Source organism: Giraffa tippelskirchi, chromosome 5 (assembly GCF_054371585.1).
Source record: "Giraffa tippelskirchi isolate mGirTip1 chromosome 5, T2T-mGirTip1v1.2.pri, whole genome shotgun sequence".
Taxonomy (NCBI): Eukaryota; Metazoa; Chordata; class Mammalia; order Artiodactyla; family Giraffidae; genus Giraffa; species Giraffa tippelskirchi.
The window spans coordinates 24,910,428-24,931,898 of NC_137279.1; the positions used below are offsets into that span (position 1 = coordinate 24,910,428).

The window sequence follows — 21,471 nt, forward strand, 5'->3', positions numbered from 1 at the left end:
CCAAGCTATGGAGACAACCTAAATGCCCATTGATAGGAATGGATAAAGAAGATGAATGGATATATATATCATGGGTATGGCATCCAGTCCCATCACTTCATGGCAAATAAAAGCTGGGGAAAGTGGAAACAGTGACAGACTATATTTTCTTGGGCTCCAAAATCACTGTGGATGGTGGCTGCAGCTGTGAAATTAAAAGATGTTTGCTCCTTGGAAGGAAAGCTATGACAAACCTAGACAGTGTATTAAAAAACAGAGACATCACTTTGCTGACAAATGTCCATATGGTCAAAGCTATGGTTTTTCCAGTAGTCATGTACCCGTGTGAAAGTTGGACCATAAAGAAGACTGAGGGCCAAAGAATTGAGATTTTCGAGTGTAGTGCTGGAGAAGACTCTTGAGAGTCCCTTGGACAGCAAGGAGATCAAACCAATCAATCCTAAAGGAAATCAACCCTGAGTACTCATTGGAAGGACTGCTGCTGAAGCTGAAACTCCAGTACTTCGGCTACCTGATGTGAAAAGCTGACTCATTGGAAAAGACCCTGATGCTGGGAAAGATTGAAGGCAAAAGGAAAAGGGGGTGGCAGAGGATGAGATGGTTAGATAGCATCACTGACTCAATGGGCATGAATTTGAGCAGACTCAGAGAGATAGTGAAGGACAGGGAAGCCTGGTGTGCTGCAGTCCATGGGGTTGCAAAGAGTTGAACACAACTTAGTTACTGAACAACAACAAATGTATATTCATATGTATGTATAAAGAAATATTACTCAGCCCTAAAAAAGAATGAAATCTTGCCAAATGAATGGACCTAGATGGTATTATACCAAGTGAAGTCAGACAGAGAAAGTCAAATACTGTATGATTTCACTTATATGTAGATTTTAAAAAACAAAACAAATGAATAAACTTAGTGAAAGAGAAATAATCTTAGATAAAGAGAATGAATAGGTAGTGTCCAGAAGGGAGCGGTTGGGGGAAGAAAGAAATAGTGAGGGAAGTGAAAGAGTACAAAATTCCAGTGGCAAAATAATTGAGTAACAAACATGAAATGTACAGTTTGGGGAATATAGTCAGTAACTATGTAGTATCTTTGTATGGTGGCATATCATAGCTAGACTTATTGAGTTATTATTTTGAAATGTCTAAAAATATTGAATCATTGTGTTGTGTAATAGGAACTAATGTGTTGTAGGTCAATTATACTTTAAAAACAAAACAAACTCTTAGCAAAAAAGATCAAATTTATGCTTACCAGAGGTGTGGGGTAGGAGAGGTGGAATTGGATGAAGACTGTCAAAAGGTACAATTTCCATTTATAAGATAAATAAGTACTAGGAATGTCATATACAACATGATAAATATAATGAACACTTCTGTATGTTATATATGAGAGTTGTTAAGGGAGTAAATCCTAAAAGTTCTCATCTCAAAGGAAAAAATGTCTGTTTCTTTAATTTTATATCCACATGAGATGAAGGATGTTCACTAAACTTATTGTGATAATCATTTCATGATGTACGTACGTCAGATCATTAGGTTGTATACTTTAAAACTTATACAGTGCTGTAGGTCAATTATATCTTAAGAAACTGGAAGGAAAAACACCCCCTCACCAAAATACTAACCCTCCCAAATGAATATGTATTTACAGTACTTAATGTTTTTACAGAGGTTAATGAAAGTGTTTTTTCTACTTATGTGAATGATAAGTATAAGATATTAACTTTAAAAAAAAAGCCCCCCAGCCTTGATATTGATTACCAAGAGCCATATTTTTATCTTATTCCCTTATGATTTTTATGTATAGAAAGTATGTTTTAAATTTTAATTATCTATTATTTTATATTATTTTATATCTTTCTTCAAATAAATGTTAATATTTACTTAAACAAATAAACTTCAGATTTTAATTTTTATACTTTTAAAGTGACCTGACATTTTATTTGATCTCTTTTTTTTCAGGCATAATAAATTTCTGATTTTTGTATATCACATTGTATTTTCAGAAGAATTTGAAAATGCAGAACATATTATAGGAATAATGTACATTTATCCTATGATAATGCATCTGTGGCCAACAGCAAGAAAATTAAATGTGTCAGGACTGATATTCGTAAACTACTATTTTGTATTATTATATCTGTTAGAATCAGCATTGAAGGTACCATTTAAAATAGAAATGTATCCTATAAAAAGAACAATTTAGATAGCTTGAATCTATTTTTGTCATTTTATTGGAATAATTCCTACCAGAATCCTTTTGCTGTAATAGTTGATAGGATTATGGAATTTTAGTACTCTTTTTGAGTTTTCTGAGTGAAATCAGTATAATAGTCACAGTCTTGGATATCAGATAAGAGAAGTATCATAAAAGTGGAGAGAATCTCAAAGATCAGATAGAAGAGAATTGAAAATCTAGACATTTGATGTTTTCCTCAAATATTCCTTGTAACAATACAAAGAATAAATAAATGAATAAAAGAAAAATAGTTTGCTAGCTTCTTATCATGATATAAGATGAAGACCACTTTTTAGGATAAATGCTTCAAAGATGATTTATCAGCATACTGTTTCATACTTTAATTATAATTAATGGTGTTTCAGTGAATTAATTCACTATTTTTCATTGCTTTTCTTTGGTGTTCCAGTTTCATAATATATTATATATATTTTAAATCAAATTATACTCTTTGATGTAAGACATTTATAAAGGATTTTTTTGAATTTCAAATAAATGACTTAAGACCCAGCTTTTGGAATGTAACGCATTTGTAGTTGAGCATTTAACTGTTAATTTTTAAGAGTCCCTCCCCCCACCTTTGTGTACTGCTATGAAATGATGTATGTTCTATATGTTTTCTAAACAGATAATAATTTTGAAAAGGAAATATTTTCATCAACACTGGAATACTTTGGAATTTTTTATTGTGCTTATTGGAATTGTTGATATATTTTGTATATACTTTGTGAGACTGAGACCAGACAACTTGATTCTTATTCAGTTTACAGTAATAATAGGTTATTTCAGAATAATTAGATTTTTTCCTCTTCTCAAGGTAAAACTTCACATTAAAAAATTTTTTTTTTCCTATACTGTTTGTCAACTGAATTAAGAAAACTCATATTTTAGAAGAAATGAGGGAGGGAGCTGTCTTTTCTCCTGGAACCCTCTCTCCACAGGCATCTGCTTGGTTCACCCTCTCACTCCTTCAAGTCATTGCTCAACTTTCACCTTCTCATGGAGAAGGCCTTCCCTGACCATGCTACATAAAATGGCAACCTGCCCTCCTTACTCCCAGCTTTCCACACCATCTCCCTGATCCCTCTTCATTTGCTTAAATTAATTTTTTTCTGCATAGCACTTACCACCTTTTTACTATATGTTGTATGTACTTTCCATGAGGTAAGGGTCTTTGTTTTGGTTACTGATGTAACCTAGAATGATACCTAGTATATGAAAGTGAAAGCGTTAGTCGCTCAGTTATGTCCGATTCTTTGCGATCCCATGGACTGTAGCCTACCAGGCTCCTCTCTCCATGGGATTCTTCAGGCAAGAACACTAGAGTGGGTTTCCATTTCCTACTCCAGAGGATCTTCCCAACACAGGGGTCGAACCTATGTCTCTTATGTCTCCTGCACTGGCAGGCAGGTTCTTTACCACTAGTGCCACCTGCCAGTACTCTTGCCTGGAAAATCCCATGGACGGAGGAGCCTGGTAGGCTGCAGTCCATGGGGTTGCAAGAGTCAGACACGACTTAGTGACTAAAGCATCACCATATATATACTTAATGTAGAATAGAAATAAAGTATGTTACCATACTTTAACATTCATAAGAATGACTTTAATAGTTATATACATAAAACCTGCTTAAGGGGTAATTTTGATTATTTATTATTTTTTCCTTATGAGCTAAGTTTAGAGCAAAGTGACAACATAGGGTATAACCTCATTATAATACAAACTATTCTAGGATATGTAGAGTGAGGCCAAGTCTTAATATAGAAGGTAGAGGCTTTCATAAGTAATCAGTTTTTACACTGGGATCTTATGCAGATGAATGTAAAATAAGTATTTTAGAAGGAATACTTTGCAAAATGTCTCTCTGAGTGAAATAAAGATTTAAAGATGTATTATTACAGAAGTCAACCCTGTTTAAAGTTGAACCATTTGCTATTTCTATTCAGCATGCTCTGACAAATCCTAGTGGAGTGTAGTTAAGTAAGTATAATCAGGAGTAGTTTTTTTTTTTTCTTAAACTGGGCACTTACTGTGTTCCAGGATCTCTGCAGACCACTTTACATACATATCTAGTTAAATTGTTACAATACTGTGAAGTAGGTGTCCCTGCTTTATCAAGTTAGGTGTCCTAGTAGCCAGTCTCAGCAGAGTGAGGCTTTCAAAAAAAGCAAATCTGTATTGGAAAACCTGGAAGAATATTGAAGAACTTTACTTTAGATCAGCCAGTGCATCACAGAATAAAACTTTTAAAAAAAATTCCTCTTCAGTATGTCCCCTTCTCCCCAAAGTTTCCCAACCAAAATAACAGTTTAAGAAAAGCTCTGCTTTCTCTGCTCTTGTGGTTCCTTCGCTGTGATGTTCTTTTCCTGATCGCGTCTGCCCCTTGTGTTCTTGGCCCCTCACCAGCCTCCCTGTACTCTGTTGGGCCTCTGTGATAGACTGCACTGCTTGTGAGGGGCAGCTCCTCAGGAATTCTGGTACTTAGGTGTTATCATCCTCATTGAACAGGTGAGGATGCTGAGTCCCTGGAGTCCCTAAGTAACTTGTTCAAGGTCACAGCACTGTGAGTAGCAGAGAGCTGGTATTTGAACCGAAGGAGGTTCTTATTTAAAATCCCACTCCCTTTAGTCACTGTACTCTCCTGCCTCAGCTTGTCATTTGAGAAATTTAGAGCTAAGGAGAATCTCAGATTACCCTAAAGTTCCTTATCTTGCAAGTGAAGAAACTGAGTAGTTGGTAACTACTGTCCAGGTTATTGGGGTGACCTCTCTTGTCTTCTGAAAACTGGGAGTATGGAGAATAAGGGAAGAGGCAGTGGTAAGCACTTCACCTGAGAGCTACAGAACCATTTATTCATTGAGCTTTCTTTTCTTTAAAGAGGGGCTCTCAAACTTGAGTGTACATAGAAACACCTGGAAGACTTGCTAAAGCATTGATTTGGGGGCTTGTCCCCAGTATTTCTGATTCAGCAGGTCTGGAGTGGGGCCTGAGAATTTGTGTTTCAGCAGTGGATGTTTCAGTATTTGTGTTTCTAACAAGCTTGTTAGAAATGGCACGTTGAGAACATCTGCCTGAGAGGGTGCCTTTCCTCATCAAATTTTCATTTTTTTTCCTCTCCATTGTTCCAGATAATAATACCACTGCTGATAAATATTGTAGATGTGCAGATCAAAAAGCGCCTCAGCTTGACGTATAGTATTACAAAAGGCTACGTCAAAAGTCTAGAAGATACCAAGTTTTTAATAAGACAGATTTCTAGCCGAAAGTCAATAGATCAGGTGAGAGACAAGCACTGGTCATTTGGGAAAAACATCCCTTAGGTGTATTGATTTAACTTAAGACCATTTCTGCATGTATTTGACTCAAAAGATAAATTATGTCAAGTGAAGGGGATTCAGTTGCTTATTATGTGATACGAGGTGCTGCAGAGAACAGTTTCTGTCCTTTAAATTTCAGCTCTGATTATCAAACTCCAGGCAGACTCAAAGCTCAAGGGCGTGCCTGGGCCATGGTGGGAATTTGACAAATAACAATTGTATGATTGAACAGAGATGGTTTAGCCCAGAGTGGAGCTATTTCTTCAGTTATGTCGGGAGTTATCTGTAGGAAACATGACATACCTGACACCATAGTTTTCATTATTCCACTTGTTTTTGCACTCCCAGCAGACTGGCTCCCCAATTGGCTGCTCTGTTGGAACCCTCTAGCGGGGCGCTATCTCTGAGGATTCTCTTTGGCACACAATGAGTGCACACTAGTCTTTTCTGAGAAATATTAGGTGCAGTACTTATGTACTTATGTAAGCTACTACACAGCATTCATTGCGCTATGAGAATGAGCCTGGGAAAAGCAGCTGAATTTACAAGGAGGGAAGAATTAAATATCTCCCCCAAATGATAATTAAGTGAGATTTTTCTACCATACTTCTTTTTCATCAAATTTTAAAGCTGGTAATGCACTTGGTATAATTAGAAATTAATACATTTCTTAATTTGTCACAGACATTATATGAAATTTTGGAAACCAACAAACGAGATGCTGTCAAAGAACTAGGTAAGTAGTTGGGATATCTAATTTCCTGAAATCATATCTTATCATCCCATAATTTAACCAAAGGAAGACAAGTTCATGCTTTCATTCAATCACAGACACATTCATTTATTCATTCAATAAGCATTTATTGAACACATATAATGGGCCAGGTGTACATAAAATTCAGATCCTGTTGGGAGGTGTGAGCATATCAAGAGATAATTGCAGAAAGTTAGAGGAGTTCTGTTATTTGCTATGGGAGCATAAAAGCAAGCATGAAAAGTACAGAAAGTGTGTTAAGGTGGCAAGATCATATTCCTTAAGGTTGTAAGAAAAAGACACACAAAGGATTACCTATGACAGAGTACTGTTTTTCTTTCGCCCTACTTTGTTTGCAGGGGTACTCAAACAAAGTGAGTTTGTGAGGGATGAAGTTTTTTGAGCATCTGCTGCCACTCTGCTTGAGTTGAAACATTCGGGGGAGCCCTAGGATTTTATACAAAGCTTCTTGGATCTGCTTTCCTCATAAGGGGGCTGTGGGTCAGGGTCTCAGTGTTTGCCAGAGTATAGTTTCTGGTAGAGAGCCTGGCACCTGGTATGCCCTTAACAAATGGATGTTATTGTAAAAGAAAGAAAGCAAAGCCCCTTTGTTTTTATAACCACATTGTAAGACGCCATACGGATTTATGAGGATCACACTTACCTTAACTAAACTGAAAAAACATGGTCTAATGAATGAAATTGTAAGTTTGGAGATAATAGGTCAGAATATTTTGGCACCGTCTCAGAAAATCCAGGACCCATTGTTTCCATTCACATATTAGGCAGGTTTTTATTTCCATGCTTTTAAAGGTTAGGGGCCTAGGAGCTGCTGTCTTATCTTTTAGGTCAGTATGGAATATTACACAGTGTTCTTGATTCAGTCATGAGAAAGAGTGCCTATTCCTGTATTGTTACTGCAACCTACTGTTGAATGCTAATTATGTCAGGAATTGTGTTAATGGCTTTATATGCATTATTTCATTTGATCCTTATAACTATTCCGTGAAGCAAATACTATTATCATCTTCATTTATAGATAATGAAACTGAAGCTTAGAAAGTTTAACTCCCCTGAGGTCCTATGGCTGGTAAGAGGTGAGCTAGATCTCACACCAGGTGAGACCTCCTGTGCTCTCCACCAGGCTGTCCTTCATTTCACTGTTCAGCTTATTTCAGTTCAGAAATGACTGAGTCCCTTCCAGATGTCAGGCATTGTGCTCAAGGTTAGGGTTACAAGGATGAAACAGATGCATTTTAAGCCTTGACTCCCAGTTCATCCCATGACTTCTCATGCTCATTGAAGAGGAAAAAATATGCGATTTGATTTCAGAAAGACCCACCAGTGCAAGTCCAGGGACACTTTGTCATTTATTCATCCAACCAACAAGAATTATGTAATATGGAGGATGAGACAAATAAGGAAGAATGATAATACTACCATGTAATGAGCTCTGTAATGAAGATATGTAGGAGATACCTTGGGAAAAAGATGGAGTGAATTTCTCTTAGCTGGTGAAGGAAGCCTTTTTTCAATTTTCTTATCTATAAAATGGAGATGAAAATAACTGTAGTCCTACTGGCCTCACAAGTTCTATACAAAACAGGAATGAAAAGATATTGAGTAAATGTTTTGGAAATGATGAACTGGTATGCAAACATTCGTTACTATTGTGGTTATTGAATTGTTTGCTTACTGATACTTTTATTTGCTTCAGGACTCATAGAGCATGAGGGTCGTGATGTTGTCATTGCCTTGAAGACCAAGCAGGCAATCCGGAATGTGATTGCTAAAGCTCTGAAAAGCCTCACCTTCCTTTCGTCAAGAGGCATTATTGATAAATATGAGGGCATTGAGATGAATAAGGTAAGTAAGCAATTTCCCATACTACTTGATTCCGTAAACCCAACACTCACATCTGAAATGCTCCTCTAGCAGAGTGTAATTAGTGAGGGAGATTGGGAAAAGGGTGAGTCAGGACAGTTGTTAACTCTGTAATTGTCTAAATCTTTGTTAATGCCAGTGGCAACTAGTGCCATTGCTACCTGGTTCCCTCTATGTCAAAACCACTTGGTTGTTCAGAACCAACCTGAGCTAGGTTTCGCAAAGAAATGGAGCATTTATCATGAAGACACAGAGTATCTTACAGACCTCATGGTAACCAGACCACATGGCCAGGCCTCAGAAAGGGACTTGACCAGTGACCTAGAAAGCTTTCAGCTTCTCCATTTCCTACCAGGGTTGCCCTCTGTGGCATCTTCTTTTGGCTCTCTCTTACGGACTCATTAGAATTTTCTGCTTTTCTATCCACTGGTGGAATATCTACAGTCCAGTCCCAGCAGCTGTAGCAAGAAAAGTGATAATTACATAATGTTAACATTAGGTGGGAGGGGACCCATGTGTGTGTGTGTGTGTGTACGTGGAGATCAGGGAGGGAAGAGTTTGAGAGGGACAGGGGAGACACCCCAAGTAGTTGGCTGATAAATGGACTTTTCAGTCAGTTCAGTTGCTCAGTCGGGTCTGACTCTTTGCGACCCCATGAACCGCAGCATGCCAGGCCTCCCTGTCCATCACCAACTTCCAGAGTCCACCCAAACCCATGTCCATCGAGTCAGTGATGCCATCCAGGCATCTCATCCTCTGTCGCCCCCTTCTCCTCCTGCCCTCAATCTTTCTCAGCGTCAGGGTCTTTTCCAGTGAGTCAGCTCTTCTCATCAGGTGGCCAAAGTATTGGAGTTTCAGCTTCAACATCAGTCCTTCCAATGAACACCCAGGACTGATCTCCTTTAGGATGGACTGTTTGGATCTCCTTTTGAAAAATTACAAATTTTCAAAAAAGTAGGACCATAGGAGGAAAAAATGTTTAATGTTTAATTCTACCAGACTATCACATCCACTGTCTAGACTATGAATTGTGCAAATAGTAATGCTTTTTTCTCTCCTGAACAAGGGTCTATCTGCTTCATAGCATAAAGAAGAAAAATAGAAGTTCTGGTCCCACATTCTGCCTGTGTTTCCAATGATAAGCTCTTCCTGGGTGTCACATGCTTATTATTATCCCTGGCAGTTTTCAGCCACAAGCCACCTGGGCTGTGCTTCAGGACATTCTCTGAACACAGTCCTCTCTCTGTGGCCCTGGAACAGAAGTGGACGTGGGACAGGCCAGCTTTTCACATTTTAACTCTGCCTTATTAGTCTCTATAAGGTCATGGCACAGGACTAAATGGTAACATGATTTTTCCTTAGTGTCTGTCAGAGGGACGAGAAGGGCCACTTTTTAGTTTTCTTCAAGTTACACCTCTGTGCATGTTGTGTTTTTTTTATATTTTTCCTTTATTACTTTTAAGATTGTATAAGATTCAATTGAATGATTGATACCCATTAGTTAAATAAACAATAGCCCTTATGAAGAGAGAGACTTATTTTTTCCTATAGGTTTATTTAGAAAGGTAATGGAAAAATCAATCATTCAACAGTTATTTGTTGAATGACTATTAATTAATTGCCTAATTGTCAGCTGAAGAGATATAATTATCAATCCCAGATTATAAGGAGCTAGGTAAATCTAGCCAATTTAGCTGAGTAAATATATGTTGAATACCCATTATGTACCATGACTCTTGAGGAGACTTGGATACTTAATGAGTACAACACTGATTCCAAAGTCCATGGACACTCTTCCTCTTTTTTTCATTTAGTCATTTATCCAGGCAATCAACAAAAGTAACATATCACAAATAAGTAAACATAATAATACTACAATGTAATGAGTTCCGTAAGGGAGATTTATAAGAGATACCCTGGGAATAAGGCAAGTAAGTGATTACCTCTTACCTGGTTGGGGAAGTCAGAGAAGACTTCTGAGAGGCCACAAAACTAGAACCTTATCCTCCAAAACTAGAAGAATGTAGAGAAGCAAATCACTCACATGAAGAAAAAATTTGAGAGAATGTGGCATTAAATCATATAGTAATCAACAGTTAAGTTTGAGGTTAAGACAAGATAGAATACAACTATTAATTGGATTATAATTAAGGATAAATTCAATATGAGTTAATATACCAGTGAAAATAGTAAGTGGAGAAAAAGAACCAAAAAAAAAAATTAGAGGACAATTTAAAGAAGTTGAGAAAAGCTCAGCATAACAGTATTTTATTTAGATTTTCTTCATTTTTACCTAATGTCCCTTTTCTGTTACATGATCTGATCACCATTATTTTGATTGTTTGTTTTAGATACTTCTTGAAAGAATAAAAGCATTGAATAACTTTCCAATGGCAATCCCGCTCCCTACTCCTGACAAATATCTTCATAATATCATTTGGCTAGAAAATAAAGATGTTCTCATTGAATTCTTCAAGGTAAAGATTCTTATATTCTAGCTCACGTTCAATGATAATTATCTTTCATTTTTTTCATTCCCTAATGTAAGATTAATTAAAAAAAAGAAAAACTTATCCAATGCAAGACTCCTGTAATGGCCAGTAAAGGATAAGTCAAAATGGAGGCCCAGCAAAATTGAGAAGAGTGGACTTCATTTTGAGTCTAAAGTGCAAAGATTTTTTTTTTTATAATTGCTTATCTGCTTAGGATGATACATTTTTTTATATGTTACCCAATTATTACCAGTTCCATCTTATTTTCTGTTGAAGAGCCCCAGACTTCCAGATGCACACTCTGGAAAAGTCTCATATTTAAGTTACTTTGTAGGCCAGGCAGATAATATAAAAGTAAAACCATCTGGGTGTAATAGAAATAGGGAACAGGACTGTAGTATATTCCAGAGTTCATGCTTTGTCTGAAGTCAGCTGAGTATTCCTATAGGAATGTATACTCCTTCAATAGACAGCTATTGAATAGCCTCTTTGAGCCAGAGAATGTTCTAGGTTTGGGGATATGGCAGTAAACAAAATAAATAGATTCCTGCTTTCATAGACTTTATGTTATATGGATGGAGATGGACAATAAACATACCCATGCATAAATATATAGTCTGTCAGGTGGTGACAAATGCTATATGGAGAAAAGGTGAAAAGGGAGAATATAGGTAGACAGCTATTTTATATGGATGGTTAGAGAAGACTGCTCTGGTACCTTTCCTCTGGACAGAGATCTGAAATAAGTAGGGGAGCACACCATTTCGATATCTGGGAGAAGGCAGGTGCAGTGCCCTGCGGTGGATGTGCTTGCTGTGTTCAAAGTGAAGTCGCTCAGTCGTATCCAACTCTTTGCGACCCCATGGACTGTAGCCCACCAGGCTCCTTTGTTCATGGGGCTTTCCAGGCAAGAATACTGGAGTGGTTTGCCATTTCCTCTTCCAGGAGATCTTCCTGAATCAGGGATCAAACTCAGGTCTCCCTCACTGCAGGCAGACTCTTTACTGCTGGAGCCACCAGGAAAGCCCTGACTGCTCTGTTCAAGGAACATCACAAAGGCCCCTGTGGCAGGACCAGTGTTGGAGGGAGGAGATGAAGACCAAGCGTTTGTGGCAAGCTTGAGTGTGTAGAACTTTGAAGGTCATTGTTAGGACGTTGGCTTTTAGTCAGAATTAAGTGGAAACATGTTGAAAGGTTTTGAAGAGAGAAGTGACATGACCTAACTTACACTTAAAAATGATCATCTGCTGATGTGTTAAGAATAGCCTGTAGGGGGTCAAGGGCAAGCCAGGGCATCCAGTTAGGAGGTGATTACGATAATGTAGGCAAGAGATGATAGTGACTTGGATGAGTGGAAGTGGTGAGAGGAGTTCAGACTCTTGATAGGTTTTGAAGAGACAGCATATAAATGATGATGGAGTGAGTGCTAGAGAGAGAAAGAATGACTTCTAGAATTTTAGGCTGAAATAGAAAATCATCTGAAAATGGATTAGCCCTTTATTTAGATGGGGAAGAGAAGATTTATATGGGGCGTGAGCTGGGCAAGAGTTTGATTCTGAATAGGTTAAATTTGAGAAGGCTAAGTGGAGCTGTTGAGTAGGCAGTTAGATACATGACTAGAATGTAGGTGGGAGGTCAAATTGGAGAAAGACATTTTGGAGTTGTCAGCATAGAGATAATATTTAAGGCCTTGAAACTTGATAACTCAAGGAATTGTTATGAACATCCAAGGGTTGAGTTGTGAGCTATGAATCAGATTAATGGTTGCCAGAGGAGGGGAGTGGAAGCTGGGTAAATTAGACAAGTGGGTTAAAGGATACAAACTTCCAAGTTACAAGATAGAAAAATACTAGATATACAACCTGATGACTATAGTTATATAGTCATATATGTATAGTATATTTGAAAGCTCTAGGAGAGTAGAATCTAAAAGTTCTTATCACATGGAAAAAAATTTTTATAACTATATGAGGTGATGTATGTTAACTAAATTTATTGTGATAGTCATTTTGCAATATGTGCATGTCAAGTCATTATGCTGTATACCTTAAACTTTTATTGCGTGTGTGTGTACTCAGTCACTCAGTTGTGTCTGATTCTTCACAGCCCTATGGACTGTAGCCCGCCAGGCTCCTCTCTCCATTGTATTTTCCCTGGCAAGAATACTGGAGAGGGTTGCCATTTCCTCTTTCAGGGGACCTTCCTGACCCAGGGATTGAACCTGAGTCTCCTGCATTGCAGACGGACTCTTTACTGCTGAGTAGTTCTATCTCAGTAAAGCTGGAAAAGAAGAATTGAGGAGTTATCCATCAAATAGGAGAAAAAAAATGAATGGTGTCCCAGAGCCAAGTGAAGAAAGTATTTCAAGAAGGAGAAAGTGATCAACTATGTCATACGAGGCTGAGAGATCACATATTATAAGATGAAGTCTGAAAATTGACTATTAGATTTCATAATGTAAAAGTCAATTTTTTAAAGGAGAATCCATACATCTGTATTTTTATGTGAATTTTAAAACTTGGCAACCAATTCAGAATTTTAAAGATACTGTGCAAGCCAAACAAAATATATCTGTAGACTGGATATGACTCATGGACCACCAGTTTGTGGTTTTAGTTTTAAATGGCTATTATATGAGTGAAAGTCACTCAGTCATGTCTGACTCTTTGCAACCCCATGGACTATACAGTCCATGGAATTCTCCAGGCCAGAATACTGGAGTGGGTAGTCTTTCCCTTCTCCATGGGATCTTCCAACCCAGAGATCGAACCCAGGTCTCCCACATTGCAGGTGGATTCTTTACCAGCTGAGCCACAAGGGAAGCCCAAGAATACTGGAGTGGGTAGCCTATCCCTTCTCCAGAAGATCTTCCCAATACAGGAATCGAACCAGGGTCTCCTGCATTGCAGGTGGATTCTTTACCAACTGAGCTATCAGGGAAGCCCTGATAATTATATAAATTATATCATAGTTATATGAATTATAGGAATAATAACTCTCTCATCAACTTGTTGAAACCTATTGGAATCAGGAAAACTCTGTGACAAAGAGCGGTATTTGCTTTACTGTAAGTTTGATTGTACTCTACCTTGTGATCTAGACATGGATATATATGTCATCTGTTTAACTATAATGAGGGAACATGTTCCTTGTTTTCTAGAAAGAGAGCAGTCATAAGAGGGTTTCAACTGAGCTTTGGCGATCTGATTTCATTTAGGCCATACTAGTGTTTACTTCATGCCAGAAATTTTTGAATTTTCCTTTTGAAATTAATTTCAAATTTAATTAAATTAAGACTTGTATGGTTGAAAGTAACAAAACCCTATCTGAACTAGTTTAAGCAAGAGGGGATCTTACTAACAATATATGCAGTGGTATACAAGAAGAAAAGGGAAGCAGGGAATGAGATAGATAGCATCACCCACTCAATGGACATGAATCTGAGCAAACTCTGGAAGACAGTGAAGGACAGGAAAGCCTGGCATGTTGCAGTCCATGGGGTCACAAAGAGTGAGACATGACTTAGCGGCTGAACAACAGACGCTAAGAAACAGTTGACAGACCAACCCTGAACAGGGCGGGAATCAGGCCAGCTCTGGAATGTCAGTGGTCGGAATTGGTGGACTCTTCCTTTAGCACATGGCTATGATGACCCAGTTCTCACTCCCAGGCTCTTTGTCCTTTAGTTCAAATTCTTGAGAGAGAAGTCCAACTAGCTTAGCTTGAATCAAACATCCAGCTTTGGGGAGTACAAGTGTGACTGTGAGAAGGGGGAAACCTAATGGGCAGGGGCCGTTGAAGGTAGTCTGGGGAATAGAGGGTGGAAGGTGAGGGATGGGCTTGGACTGGGAAGAAGGTATCTAAGAGGTGTTGATTACAATCTGCATCCTCTTCAGTTTTTTAAAATATCCAAGTTTAAAATTCGAATTTGGTTCTTTATAGGTAATGCTCTCACAAGTATAATTAACTGACCATCCTTCAGTGAATGGGGGAGGAATGGGAAAAACAATGGGTAGGAACTCCATAAATTAATGATTTCCATACACCTGAGATGAATCTATAACCAGGGCACAAGCTTCCTCCACTCCTTAGCCTGACATGCCTAAGCAAAGCTGTCAGATACTCTCCACCCTCTTTCAGACATGACTCACTCTTTTAAAAAAATGTTTATTTATTTTTGGTGGTGCTGAGTCTTCATTGCTGTGTGGCTTTTCTCTAGGTGCGGAGAGCAGGGGCTACTCTTCATTGCAGTGCTGGGACTTCTCATTGCAGTGGCTTCTCTCGTTGCGGAGCACAGGCTTCAGTAGCTGCTGCACACGGGCTTGGTAGTTGCAGCTCTCCGGCTCTAAAATGGCTCACTCATTAAGTGGCCCTTTTCCTTAATATGTTGGTTATTGGTAGCCACTTAAATCAAATTTCACTGGGGTAAAGAAAAATGTGGTGAATTGGGAGCACACGAGCATTATTCTCACGAGGGTTAGCCCAGGGAATGCATGGAAAAATCCATATAGTAAACAAAAGAAACACCCCCTCATTATAGATGTTAATTTCAATCTTGGTCTCCATCACAGCAGCAATAGTTAATTTTCACTACTCCTTCCTCCTTTCATCCTTCAACTGTTGTGGTTAATTAAAAAGGAAATAGTATACGAGGATAAGCGTAAAGACAACAATTGAAAAAAATAAAGATCTGAATAATACATAAGCTGGATAATTGGCTTTAGGTCAGCTTTAAAAAAAAATATTGTGAAGTCATCCACGTTTACTTCAACACTGTAAAATAATTCAGAAGTAAAAAGTGATATTCTTTCACTCCCCACCCTACACTAAGCAATAACTACTATGAATGATTTAAAAATATGTTTCCTACACATCTTTGTAAAATGCAAACGTGTCACCATAAGTCTCCTGTTAGAAACCCTTCAGTGGCTACCCCCTGGTTTTGGGAAAAGCTCAAACTTAAAAAAAAAATTATTTGTTTGAATGTGTCAGATCTTATGTGGCACAAGAGATCCTCATCGCTTCATATGGGCTCCTTCCTTGCAGTGCATAGACTCTCTAGTTGTGGCACATGGATTATCCAGTTGTGGTGCCCAGGCTCCAGAGTGTGTGGGCTTTTAACTGTGCGTGTGAGCCCCTGGGAGACCTGGCTCCACCTGGGCTACATTATGACTTTCCTGGACTCCAGGCATTTCTGCCTTTTCCTCTGTAAAAAAGCACCAAAAAATTATACTTGTGATTTTGTTACTATAAAGATGAATATATTAGCATTAGATGCTTTAGTATTAAGACATTTTACTCTACCTAAAAATTGTCTTATTTTCTTCTGATTTTAAAAGAAACTAAAACATTGTTGTGAATCCCTGAAAGTACTGTGAACTCTGGACACTGCGCCTATTGATGCCTAATGAATAACTCCACCCTGGTCTCCATCCCTCCCTGCCTGAGATGTATTGAATCTTCTGTGTTACCCCACAATGCAATTATTCTATTTGCTAATGGATCTTTGCAGAAACTTAATCCTCTGCCCTGAATGGTCTTCAGCTCATGGTATCCTGGCTGTCTTGTTACTCTTCCTTTAGGTTTCAGTTTAGTTGTTCCTTCCCTAGACACCCAAGTCAGGGTTCCTGTGGCCTTTCTGCATTTGTTTCCCAGAGCACCCTGCCCCTGTCTCCTTGACCAGAATTATTATACTTTACTGTAGACATTTATCCAATAGCATTTATTGGGAGTTTCTGCCAGTCACTCTGCTAGGTCCTAAGCACAAAGTCTGCAGTTTGCTTGCTTGTCCCTTTTTTCCCCTAAAAGTTAATGAGATTTGTCAAAACATTATAACTCATTAACACATCAAAGAATATAGTTTGTTTTTATGCTACTTTTTAGCTTTAAAATCTTATTTCTATTTAGAGAAGTAGATTATGAAGATTTGTGTTGATTCTTTTTCTTTCCTTTCCTGTTTCTTTTCTTTCAGGAAAGAGCTAAACTTGTCTATTTTGACTATGGAGATGTCATTTGTAAAGAAGGTGAAATGCCACAAGGAATCTACTTGATTATTTCAGGAATGGCAATCGTAAGGAACTATTTATTCTTTACTAAAAATGTATCTTGAAATTTGTAATTATCACATGAGAAATTTATGAACCAAGAAAATTTCAAATTTTTAACATAATTTCTTTTCCAAATGAAACCATTTCTGTTTAGAGCTAACACCACAGCTGAGAGATAATTATAACACCCACCATCTAAAAGGTGCTTCCTATCTTACAAAATGCTTCCATAATTATTACTTATTCTTCACAACAATCCTGGCAGGAACAGTCTTTTCTGTGATGGTCATATAAGGAACCCCATACTTGGAGTGGTTAGGTTACTCATCTAAAGGAAACGAGAGTCAAGGTTGAGGAAACAGACCACAATGTCACATTCTCCCAGAGGTCAAATAGGGATGAAGAGCATACCATTTTTAACTAATAGGAGGTTTTTGTTGTCAGTAAGAGTGATAGGGACAAGAATCCTTTAGAAACTGAATACCAGTAGCTGGATCCATGGGTGAGCCCCAGCTATGACCAACATAATGTCTAGATCCTATATGACAGTTACAAGTGACAAACCCTTATTATTAGTGCAGAAAATATATTTGGCTTTATATTCTTAGAATGAGTGTTTCAGACCTTAAAAATACCAAAATTAATCATGGAAATAAACTATAATTACAAATACTAACTAACACATGTATAGCACTTATTAAGTGTCTGGCACTTTTCATTCATTCATTTACTCATTCATTCAACAAATATTTACTCCATTACTATCATGCAGTTCAGTTCAGTTCAGTTCAGTCGCTCAGTCGTGTCCGACTCTTTGCGACCCCATGAATTGCAGCACGCCAGGCCTCTCTGTCCATTGCCAACTCGTGGAGTCTACCCAAACCCATGTCCATCGAGTCGGTGATGCCATCCAACCATCTCATCCTCTATCATCCCCTTCTCCTCCCGCCCCCAATCCTACCCAGCTACATTCTAGGCATAGAACTGAGAAAACACAAAAAAGCCCTGTCTTCTTAGAAGTTAATTTTTTATAGAAGCACAGAAGGAGATGGAACCATGGACAAAATACCTAAGTTAAATATGTAGTATGTTAGCAGTGATCAAGAGTTGAAGAGGCTAGTTGTGACATTTAAAAAGATGATAGAGAATGGCAATATGTTATGACATTTTGTCCTTCTATCAACCTCATGAGAAAATTGATGGACAGAGAAATCAATTCATTTGTCTCCCTCCAGTCTTGATGACTACTTCCTTTTCTGCTTTGAGGGCTCATGTGATTACATTGGAGCCCACAGGATAATCCAGAATCATCTCTTTAAGTTTAGCTGATTAGTAACCTTAATTCTATCTGCAGAATCCCTTCATAGCAGTTCATAGATCAATGTTTGATTGAATAACAAAAAGATAGGAACCTTGGAAGGCCTTCTTTAAAATTCTGCTTGCCACAGATGTAATCGTCTTTCCCTGGTTTGTAAAAAGCAGAGTCATTCTTCTTTACTGTTAAGTCCCCTACATACAGACCTTCATGTTGCAAACTTTCAAAGATACGAGTATGCCCCTGTATGCCAGCTGTACTACTGTACTTTTCAATATACTGTACTGTAAGCTTAAAAATGTTTTCTTTTTGTGTTTGTTTTTATGTGTTATTTGTGTGAAAAGTATTATAAACCTGTTCCAGTACAGTACTATATAGCCGATTGTGTTAGTTGGGCACCTAGGTTAACTTTGTTGGGCTTACAAACATGTTGGACTTAAGAACACACTCTCAGAATGGAACTTGTTTGTGTGTAGGGGACTTGTTGTACTCAAAAGGCTTTTGGACTTCATTAAAAATTAAATTTAAAAATGTTAGAATTCTTTGGAAGCATGAGTGCCTCTACAAGTTTGAATGGTGGTACTCACTAGGAGAGGGTGCAACTTTCACAGCAATTCCTTCAGTGACTTTTTTCCATGTCTTGTGTCTTGGGCAATAGCCTTCCTCTTTGACACTTACAACTAAACTTTCTGGAAAGTTCTGTAATCCTTCTGGTTAATTCTTGCATCTTCCTCCTGAAATCTGATGACTTTCTTTTACCCCCCACCCATGCCTACCAGTTCTTTTCCTGAAGTAACTCAACCATCCTGTGTTCATCCTAAAACCTTTTTCTGCTAATGTCTCATGGTAATTATTCTTAAGCATCTTAAGGTAGGCAAGATTTCTGCTGAAATTATGACTTGGCTTGGGGGCATATTCATTCATGATATCTGGTTTATACATCTATGCAATCAAAAATTTTTTCCACCTGAGGCACTAGCCCATTATGCTAAGAATATCTGATAGACTTAGAGTGGATACTTGCATTTAGTGGCAGACTGCTATGACTACTTTTGGTGGAATTTTTACATAAGGAAGGTAAATAGGAGTCATCTGTAAAGCTAACGATTAGAAACAATCTCAACTTGGAGAGTTGAAATGTGAAAGAAATGGTTTTTGGAAGCCCAGTTCCTCCTTTATCTCTGAAAGGATTCATAAAGAATGTTTTCCTTCTATTGTAATAATTGCAAGAAACACTGGGAGCTCCTAGGGTTTGGTCAAGGGCTCTTAATTTTGTATTTCCCTTTGCACAATTATTTCCCCATTGCAGTTGGAGAGTTCACCTCCTACCTTTGGAATAGACAGGAGCCTAAAGCCTGACAGAGAGTCCACAACTAGGTTTACAGAGTACTGTACCAGTGGAGACATAATTGGAGAGTTGAGCTGTCTACTTAAGCGTGAAATTGAATATACTGCCATCTGTGAAACTATTTTGCAGGTAAGCATCTGGTTCTGTCTGTATTGTGGGTTGTTAGTTAATTCTTTCTCAAGTTAGTAAGGAGTGCCAGCACTATTCTTTCTTTGGGTTCTATTACCTCAGTCAACCCAACCAGCTATTGTGAAGCAGTGTACCTGAGAAAGGCCAATTTGATGTCTCACATCCACTATGGTGTCTAGAGGGAGATTTTTTTTTTTTAACAGTTAAGTTTATTTATTTTTAATTGAAGGATAATTGCTTTACAGTATTGTGTTGGTTTCTGCCAAACATCAACATGAATCAGCCACAGGTATACCTATGTCCCCTCCCTCTTGAACTGGAGGGAGATATTTTAACCAAAGAGTCTTTGTCATTTTTTTTAATTAGAGGAGAAAATATTTAACTTCTGATGTTCTAAAGATAAGGAAAACACATATGTAAGATCCCTGGCATGTTTAGGTGCTCCATAAATGGCTACCATGATGGGAGTAGTGTTTTTAAAGAATACTTGTGTTTCAGATCTGTTTCTTCCATTTTTCACTTGCTAAGTAAGAGTTTTATTTAACAAATAAGGGCTCTGATAGTGGGCTCAGTTCAGTTCAGTCGCTCAGTCGTGTCCAACTCTATGTGACCTCATGAATTGCAGCATGCCAGGCCTCCCTGTCCATCACCAACTCTCGGAGTCTACCCAAACCCATGTCCATCGAGTCAGTGATGCCATCCTACCATCTCATCCTCTGTAGTCCCCTTCTCCTCCTGCCCCCATTCCTACCCAGCATTAGGGTCTTTTCCAATGAGTCAACTCTTCGTGTGAGGTGGCCAAAGTATTGGAGTTTCAGCTTCAACATCAGTCCTTCCAATGAACACCCAGGATTGATCTCCTTTAGGATGGATTGATTGGATCTCCTTGCAGTCCAAGGGACTCTCAAGAGTCTTCTCCAACACCACAGTTCAAAAGCATCAATTCTTCGGCGCTCCGCTTTCTTCACCGTCCAACTCTCACATCCATACATGACCACTGGAAAAACCATAGGCTTGACTAGACAGACTTTTGTTGGCAAAGTAATGTCTCTGCTTTTAAATATGCCATCTAGGTTGGCCATAACCTTCCTTCCAAGGAGTAAGTGTCTTTTAACTTCATGGCTGCAATCACCATCAGCAGTGATTTTGGAGCCCCAAAAATTAAAGTCTCTCACTGTTTCCACTGTTTCCCCATCTATTTCCCATGAAGTGATGGGACCAGATGCCATAATCTTAGTTTTCTGAACGTTGAGCTTTAAGCCAACTTTTTCACTCTCCTCTTTCACTTTCATCAAGAAGCTCTTTAGTTCTTCTTCACTTTCTGCCATAAGGGTGGTGTCATCTGCATATCTGAGGTTATTGACATTTCTCCCGGCAATCTTGATTCCAGCTTGTGTTTCTTCCAGCCCAGCGTTTCTCATGATGTACTCTGCATATAAGTTAATAGCAAGGAGAGATAAGAAAGCCTTCCTCAGCGATCAATGCAAAGAAATAGAGGAAAACAACAGATTGGGAAAGACTAGAGATCTCTTAGACATACCAAAGGAACATTTCATGCAAAGATAGGCTCGATAAAGGACAGAAATGGTATGGACCTAACAGAATCAGAAGATATTAAGAAGAGGTGGCAAGAATACACAGAGGAACTGTACAAAAATAATCTTCACAACCCAGATAATCACGATGGTGTGATCACTCACCTAGAGCCAGACATCCTGCAATGTGAAGTCAAGTGGGCCTTGGAAAGCATCACTACGAACAAAGCTAGTGGAGGTGATGGAATTCCAGTTGAGCTATTTCAAATCGTAAAAGATGATGCTGTGAAAGTGCTGCACTCGATATGCCAGCAAATTTGGAAAACTCAGCAGTGGCCACAGGACTGGAAAAGGTCAGTTTTCATTCCAATCCCAAAGAAAGGCAATGCCAAAGAATGCTCAAACT

General features: G+C 38.3%; 1 protein-coding gene across 16 annotated transcripts in view; it reads left to right on the forward strand.

Moving 5' to 3' along the window:
- The window catches only part of SLC9C2 (solute carrier family 9 member C2 (putative)), a 100,327-nt gene that overhangs the window by 61,333 nt on the left and 17,523 nt on the right, over nt 1–21,471 (forward strand). For all 16 annotated transcript variants that reach the window (XM_081493774.1, XM_081493772.1, XM_081493779.1 and 13 more), the window contains 8 exons: nt 1,968–2,166; nt 2,873–3,061; nt 5,373–5,522; nt 6,246–6,297; nt 8,033–8,181; nt 10,551–10,676; nt 16,663–16,761; nt 19,363–19,530. In XM_081493774.1, coding sequence (XP_081349900.1) covers nt 1,968–2,166; nt 2,873–3,061; nt 5,373–5,522; nt 6,246–6,297; nt 8,033–8,181; nt 10,551–10,676; nt 16,663–16,761; nt 19,363–19,530 — 1,132 coding nt within the window. The remainder of the gene's footprint in view (nt 1–1,967; nt 2,167–2,872; nt 3,062–5,372; nt 5,523–6,245; nt 6,298–8,032; nt 8,182–10,550; nt 10,677–16,662; nt 16,762–19,362; nt 19,531–21,471) is intronic.